The 8,005-nt window shown below is 60.9% G+C and overlaps 1 protein-coding gene across 1 annotated transcript in view; it reads left to right on the top strand.

The window, feature by feature from the left end:
- MUC5AC (mucin 5AC, oligomeric mucus/gel-forming) overlaps positions 1-8,005 on the top strand; it is a 47,211-nt gene that overhangs the window by 14,810 nt on the left and 24,396 nt on the right. The window contains 10 exon segments of the mRNA XM_023724404.1: positions 438-551; positions 670-849; positions 1,449-1,688; positions 2,154-2,310; positions 2,915-3,043; positions 3,350-3,512; positions 3,615-3,658; positions 3,747-3,950; positions 4,946-6,062; positions 7,440-7,986. Of these exon segments, the coding sequence (XP_023580172.1) occupies positions 438-551; positions 670-849; positions 1,449-1,688; positions 2,154-2,310; positions 2,915-3,043; positions 3,350-3,512; positions 3,615-3,658; positions 3,747-3,950; positions 4,946-6,062; positions 7,440-7,986 (2,895 nt within the window).

Raw genomic sequence — 8,005 nt, forward strand, 5'->3', positions numbered from 1 at the left:
ATCCCTCCCCTCAGGGCTCAGCACCTCACCCAGGCTCAGTGTCCCCCTGAGGGTCAGCACACACCCAGATTCAGTGCCCCACCCTGGGCTCAGCACCCCCCCAGGCTCAGCACCCCATCCTAGGCTCAGCATCCCACCCCAGGCTCAGCACCCACCCACCTTAAGCTCAGCACACACCCAGGCTCAGTACTCCCCCTGAGGATCAGCACACACTCAGGCTCAGCACCTTCCCCCCACCACTACCATGGCTCAGTGCCCCACCCAGGGCTCAGCACACACCCAGGCTCAGCACCCCCTCCAACCCACGGCTCAGCCCCTCTCCCCTGTGACTCAGCACCTCGCCCTGTCCCACTGAGTGCCCCATGGTATGGGGGTCAGTCTCCCACCTGGCCCCCTGGAAGGTGAGGGGACACCTGGACAGCCTCTTGCTCCCCCAGGACCACTGCGGCAGCAACAGCAGTGCTCAGGGCTCTTTCCGAGTCGTCACCGAGAACATCCCCTGCGGCACGACCGGCACCACTTGCTCCAAGGCCATCAAGATCTTCCTGGGGGTGAGTGGGGGGCGGGGCCGTCCTCGGCAGGGTGGGCGCGGGGCCGAGGGGGGCCGGGGACGACTGCACCTGGGCAGGCGTCCTGGCGGGCTCTGAGTCTCCGGCCCCCTCTCGGCAGAGCTACGAACTGAAGCTGAGCGATGGGAAAGTTGAGGTGATTGAGAAGGGGGCTGGGCAGGCAGTGCCCTACTCCATTCGCCAGATGGGCATCTACCTGGTAGTGGACACAGATGTCGGCCTCGTACTCCAGTGGGACAAGAAGACCAGCCTCTTCCTTAGACTCAGCCCTGAGTTCAAGGTCAGCTGACGCCCAGGACACCCTCTGTCCTCCCACCCTCCTGGGAGGGGCTGTCCCCTGTAGTGGGAGGCAGAGGACCCACTGGGAACGTGGGTGCTGCAGGGGGGAGAGAGAGAGAGAGACAGAGACAGAGAGACAGAGGGAGAGTTGGAGGAGCCTGAGGCCCGCCCCCAGAAAGGATTGCTAGGAGGTCCCTTTGCTGTTTCTCACAAGACCCGTCTCCCCAGAGAAGCCCACTCTCACCTCGTCCCTGAGACTCTGAGCTGACTCGCAGGGTGGCCACGCCCCCGCCCTGGTCTAGTCAGAGGAGAGGGGACCAGTCCCACACCCGGCATCCTCATCCCGCCAGCGTGAACTGGCACGCGGGGAAGGTGCAGAAGGAAAGCGCACTGCTCTCAGACTGGGAGCCTACGGTCTCCCTGGGGAACAGCATAGGCAGGGCCAGCCCAGGCTGAGCGGGGCTACACTGGGAAGCCCTTCCCCCTCCGTCCAGACCTCCGACTCCCAGGCCTTCCTGGGGGGCACCACGGCGCCCCAGTGGGGCAGTGGGCCCCTTCTTGGTCCCCGGGCCCATGCTCTCCACCCGCCCCCGTCTGCAGGGGAAGGTGTGTGGGCTGTGCGGTAACTTCGACGGCAACGCGGTCAACGACTTCACCACGCGGAGCCAGTCCGTGGTGGGCGACGTGCTGGAGTTCGGCAACAGCTGGAAGTTCTCGCCGTCCTGCCCGGACGCCCGCGCCCCCAGGGACCCCTGCACCGCCAACCCGTACCGCAAGTCCTGGGCCCAGAAGCAGTGCAGCATCCTCCATGGTGCCACCTTCGCCGCCTGTCATGCCCACGTAAGGAGCCGAGGGGACCGCGCCCGGCCCTGCCGTGGCCTACGGGGGAGGGAAGGGCCCAGGATGCAGGGAGGTGGGGGTGGGGTGGGGACGTGAGAGAGGAAGGGACAGCCATTAGGGTGGGAATCCGAGCAGCTCGGGACAACTGGAGCTGAGGCGACAGGGTAGAACAGCTGCAGAGTGCCCACCTGGGCCAGGAAAGCAGGTTTGTGGAGGGGCAGCCCTGCCAGCCACTGGGTCAGGGCTGCGGCACAGCCTCCATCTGCAGACGGGCTGAGAATGGAGAACGCCCCCGGCAGCCGGAAGTCCGCTGGAGCGCAGCACGTTGCTGGGGGTGGAGGGAGGTTTTGGGGTACACTGCTCAGCATGCTGACCCAACCGGCAGTTGTTGGGGTCTCGTGATCGCTCTCCCTGAGCTCCGGTGGACACCACGAGGCGGGGCCCTGACACCTCCCTCCCCTACAGGTGGAGCCCACCAAGTACTACGAGGCCTGCGTGAGCGACGCGTGCGCCTGCGACTCGGGCGGCGACTGCGAGTGCTTCTGTACGGCCGTGGCCGCCTACGCGCAGGCCTGCCACGACGCGGGCGTGTGCGTGTCCTGGCGCAGCCCTGACGTCTGCCGTAAGTCGGGCTCTGTCCGCGGTGCTGAAGGGGCAGAGGGAGGGAGGAGGGAGGAGGGAGGAGGGCGGAGGCGGGGCAGAGGGAGGGAGGAGGCGGGGCGGCGGGAGGAGGGAGGAGGCGGGGCGGCGGGAGGAGGGAGGAGGGAGGGGCGGGGAGTGGGGGGCACCTAGCTGCGGCATCGCCCAGTATGCCTGCCTGATGGTGGGGTGCTGCTGAAGGCCAGGCGCTGACCCCGGAGAACATTGTGGAGCCAGGGGTGCTGGCAGAGCCCCTTCCCAGCCCCCAGCCCAGATAGAGCCTGAGCCAGCTGGGGCGTAGCTGGGAAGCCCCTCCAACAGCACCCTTCGGAGGCCAGGGGGAGACTCCTGATTCAGTCCCCCTACCATGCCCCCATTCCCCGGGTGGGCACTCTGAGGCCCCCCCGAGACCATGTCCAGAGGCACAGGAGAGGGAAGTGGCTCCAGACCACCTGGAGGCCTTCCCAGACTCGGGGTCAGGGAATACTGCCCTCTCCCTGAGACTGTCCACCCAAGGTCACTGAGGGGACTTCCAGCCTTGGGCTCTGAGTCCAGTGGCCCCGCTGAGTGCCCCCTCCCGCCCCCAGCTCTGTTCTGCGACTACTACAACCCTCAAGGGGAGTGTGAGTGGCACTACCAGCCGTGCGGGGTCCCCTGTATGCGGACCTGCCGGAACCCCAGCGGGCGCTGCCTGCATGACGTGAGCGGCCTGGAAGGTGGGCCTCGGGCAGCCTGCAGGGCAAGGCAGGGGGCCCTGTGGGACCTGGGGGTGGGGCTGGGTCTCTGCACGGCAGGGGAGGGGCCCTCTGGGACCTGGTGGGGGGCTGGATTCCTGCAGGGCCGGGGGCTGGCCTGGAATCCTTAATCCATGCTGGAGTCTATCCCGGGTTGCTGCGACCTGAATTGGGGTCTGTCATGGGATTCCTATGATCTGGGGCCTGTGGCTGCCTACCACCCTGCACAGCCTTGCAGACGAGGCCCAGGGCAGGATGGGGCTGGGACTCAGGTCTCCGACCCCACAGGCTGCTACCCCAGGTGCCCGCCAGAGGCCCCCATCTTTGACGAGGATAAAATGCAGTGCGTACCCCAGTGCCGGACCCCACCGCCCCCACCACCCTGCCGCATCCGGGGCAAGGACTACCGGCCCGGTGCCTCCGTGCCCTCCAACGAGAACTGCCACACCTGGTGGGTCAGCAGGCAGGGTGGGCGGGGCCTGGAGCAGGCAGAGGAGGGGGGGCAGTCTCCCCCAACATGCCCCCAGCCCTAACCGTCTTTCTTCCACTCCAGCATTTGCACTGAGAATGGTGTGGTGTGTGCCTACGATGCCAAGGGTGAGTGGCGGGCGGCTCTCTGGGAGTAGGGGGTTCAGAGTTGCCACCGCACCCCACCTCCTGACACCTCACTGTCTGCTCCCTGCAGCCTGCGTCTGCACCTATGACGGGCGGCACTTCCACCCTGGGGACGTCATCTACCACACCGCGGACGGCACTGGCTCGTGCCTCTCTGCCCACTGCACGGCCAATGGCACCATTGAAAGGAGGATTGGCTTGTGCGACACCAGCACCGCGCCCACCACCACCTTCTTCTTCTCCAGCACCCCATACGGTAAGGCAGCACGTGGCTGTCGCGGGGAGTGGCTGTTCACAGAGCTTGTCCCCTGATCTGACCAAGGAGCTTCCTGCTGGACAACATTCACACCGGGCTCTGCAGTCAGAAGCATCCTCTGAGGAGTGGTCAGGGGCACAGGGATGACCCTGTCATCCTCTGCCAGTCTCCCTGCAGCTGCAGGAGGGCTGTGAGTCCCAGGAGTGAGGACCAGCCGAGTCAGGGGCCGGAGCCACGTATCCTGGGCAGCTTCTGGGGTTGGTCTAGAATTTGCAAGGACCCGGGACATGCACCTGCAAAGTCCTGGCCTGATCTAGTCCCACTGCTCACCTCACAAAAACACCTGACTGCTGAGTCCTCACGCTCTTTCTGATGGGGAGGTGTCATAGGGATCTCTGAGCTCTATCAGTGCCCCAGGAGCAAACTGGGGCACCTCCAAGCAAGGCTGTGAAGCATTGCCTGGGAAGTGCACTTCCCTTGAGCGAGAGCAGCCCACCAATTCATTCAACCCACGTGTGCACCACGCCTCAGGGAGTAGGCAAGTTCCTGCTCCCATTTAGCTCTGGTGATGGCAAGACACACAGACAGGCAGACGATGTGGCCCGGGTTCAGACATGAGGCAGACTGTGAAGGAACCAACAAGGCCCTACTGGGCGATGGGGAGGGTCTTCTCAAGCTGCGGCCCTGGCACTCGGCCTCTTACCTTCTTCCACCCACAGGCACCTCCCGTGTGTCCACAGTCAGCACAGTTACGAGCAACACCCTCTCGAGAGCCCCAGGCACCTCCTCTGGGTCCACAGTCAGCACTGTTATGAGCAACATCCTCTCAACAGCTCCAGGCACCTCGTCTGGGTCCACAGTCAGCACTGTTACAAGCAACACCCTCTCAACAGCTCCAGGCACCTCCCCCGAGTCCCCAGTGAGCACTGTTACAAGCAACACCCTCTCAACAGCCCCAGCCACGTTCTCTGGGTCCACAGTGAGCACCGTTACAAGCAACACCCTATCAACAGCTCCAGGTACCTCTCCTGGGTCCACAGCAAGCACAGTGATGAGCAACACCCTCTCGACAGCTCCAGGCACCTCCCCTGGGTCCCCAGTGAGAAGTGTTACAAGCAACACCCTCTCAACAGCCCCAGGCACCTCCCCCAGCCCAGGCTGTGGGGAGGTATGCCAGTGGACCCCATGGCTAGAAGTCAGCCACCCGGGGAGGGGAGTGGACAGTGGCGATTTTGACACACTGCAGAACCTGCGTGCCCACGGGTTCCGAGTTTGCCAGGCACCCAGGGAGGTGAAGTGCCGCGCTGAGAACACACCCAATGTGCCGCTGGAAGCCCTGGGGCAGCACGTGGAGTGCAGCCGGACAGTGGGGCTAATCTGCTACAACAAGGACCAGCCCTCAGGGCTTTGCGACAACTACCAGATCCGCATTCTGTGCTGCTCCCCAGCGCCCTGCTCCACCACCAGCCACAGATCAGCCTTAACCTCCACTTCTGTCACATCCGGGACAACCCAGACCACAGCCAAGCCAGGGACCAAGGGGATCTCCTCATCAGAGGGGCCGTCCACAGCCACCTCAGGGTCTGTGCACACAGCTAGCACCACCCTCTCTACAGCTAGCACACCACCTGCCCCAGGTACCTCCACACCTATCAAAACAAGTCTCTTGACCCCCAGCCCAACACCGGAGACAACGGAAACAACATCCTCCACTGAGCCCAGCACAGTTGCTTGTTTACAAGAAATGTGCAAGTGGACAAAGTGGCTGGACGGCAGCTACCCTGGACCTGGCAGGAACGGTGGTGATTTTGACACTTTCCATGACTTGAGAGCCAAAGGCTATAATATCTGTGAGCACCCCAAAGAGGTGGAGTGCAGAGCAGCATGGTACCCAGATGTGCCGCTGGATGAGCTGGGGCAGGACGTGATCTGCAACACAAAGGTGGGGCTGCTCTGCCTGAACAAGAACCAGCTGCCTCCGATCTGCTACAACTACGAGATCCGCATCCTCTGCTGCGAACTTGTGGACGTGTGCAGAACAACAACACGTGTGGTGCCTCCAACTGTCCTTACAACTGCCACAACCCTGGTTCCTACAACCACTCCTACCTCTCAACGCACAACCACCACATCTGTTTCAACCACCTCAACCCCTGTCCCTATAACAAGCTCAGTCCCTGTCCCTAGAACCACAGTCTCTGTTCCTACAACAGGCTCAACCCCTGGCCCCAAAACCACAATCCCTCTTCCCACAACCACAACCACTGTCTCCACAACAACCACAATCCCAGTTTCTACAATGAGCTCAGCCTCTGGCCCCAAAACCATTCCTGTTCCCACAACCACAAAACCTGTCCCTACAACCAGTTCATTCCCTATCACTACAACCACAACCCCTACTTCCATAACCACCACAATCCCTATTCCTACAACCAGCTCAACCCCTGTCCCTACAAACACAATTCCTGTCGACACAGCCACAACCTCTGTCCATACAATGAGCTCAATCCCTGTCACTACAACTACAACCCCTACCTCCATAACCACCACAATCCCTGTTCCTACAACAAGCTCAACCTCTGTCCCCACAACCACAAGCCATCTCCGTACAACTACAACCCCTGTCCCTAGAAACAGGTCAATCCCTGTATCCACAACCACAACCCCTATCCCTACATCCACAATCCCTGTTCCTACAACCAGCTCAGCCTCAGGCCATACAACCATAATTCCTGTTCACACAACCTCAATCTCTGTTCCTACAACCACCACCTCTCTCCCTACAAATAGATCGAGCTCTCTCTCCACAGCCACAACACCTGTTCTGAAAATGACAACCACAGTCCCTACAACCAGTTCAATCCCTGTCAGTACAAACACAACCCCTCTCTCCACAACCACCACAATTCCCGTCCCTATAACCAGCTCAATTCCTGGAACTACATCCTCAACCCTGGTCTCCACAAGCACCACTATCCTTATTCCGAGAACCACCTCAACTCCTTTCCACAAAATGAGAATCCCTATTCACACAACCACAACCCCTGTCTCCACAACCACAGTCTCTGTCCCTACAACCAGCTCAAACCATATCCCCACGGCGACAATCCCTGTCCATACAAGTACAACCCTCGTCCCCACAAGCACAACCACTGAACCTACAACAACAACCCCTATTCCCAAAACCATAATCACTGCCCCTGGAAACGCCACAACTCCAGGCACCACACATGTGACTGCCTCCAGCTCAACAGCAAGCACCACGTCTGTGTCGAAAACTTCAAAACCTGTGTCTACAGGCAGCTCAACCATCCCTACAACTCCAACTGTCCCAACCACTCCTTCCCCTGTGCCTGCTACCACAAGACCTGTACCAAAAACCACAACCTCTCTTCCTATAACCACAAACTCTGTTCCTACAACCACAACCCCTGCCACAACAGCCACAACGCCTATCCCCAAAACCACAATCACTGCCCCTGCAACCACTCCCACCCTTGTTTCAACATACACCACAACTCCTTTTCCTACAACTACTCCCATTCCTCTGTCTACAAGCACCTCAACCACTGTTCCTGAGACAACCCACTCCCAAACCATCCCCATCACCTGCCAGCAACAGTGCACATGGACCAAGTGGTTTGATGTTGACATCCCATCCCCTGGGCCCAACGGTGGAGACGTGGAAACATATGACAACATCATCAGACACGGAGAGAAAGTCTGCCACAGGCCCGAGGAGATCACGAAGCTGGAGTGCCGTGCACAGAATCACCCCATGGTAAGCATCGAGAAGCTGGGGCAGGTGGTGGAGTGCAATTCCGACGTGGGGCTGGTGTGCCAGAACCGGGACCAGACGGGGACGCTCAGGATGTGCTTGAACTACGAGATCCGTGTGCTGTGCTGTGAGCTCCATTGTCCTCCTCCAGTCACCTCCACATCTCCAGGTACCTCAACTGTCACTGCCAGCAGCTCAACAGCAAGCACCCCATCTGTGTCGACAACCTCAAAACCTGTGGCTACACGCACCTCAACAGTCCCTACAACTACAAGTGTCCCAACCCATCCTTCCC

This window comes from Trichechus manatus, unplaced genomic scaffold, assembly GCF_000243295.1.
Source record: "Trichechus manatus latirostris isolate Lorelei unplaced genomic scaffold, TriManLat1.0 scaffold00244, whole genome shotgun sequence".
Taxonomy (NCBI): Eukaryota; Metazoa; Chordata; class Mammalia; order Sirenia; family Trichechidae; genus Trichechus; species Trichechus manatus.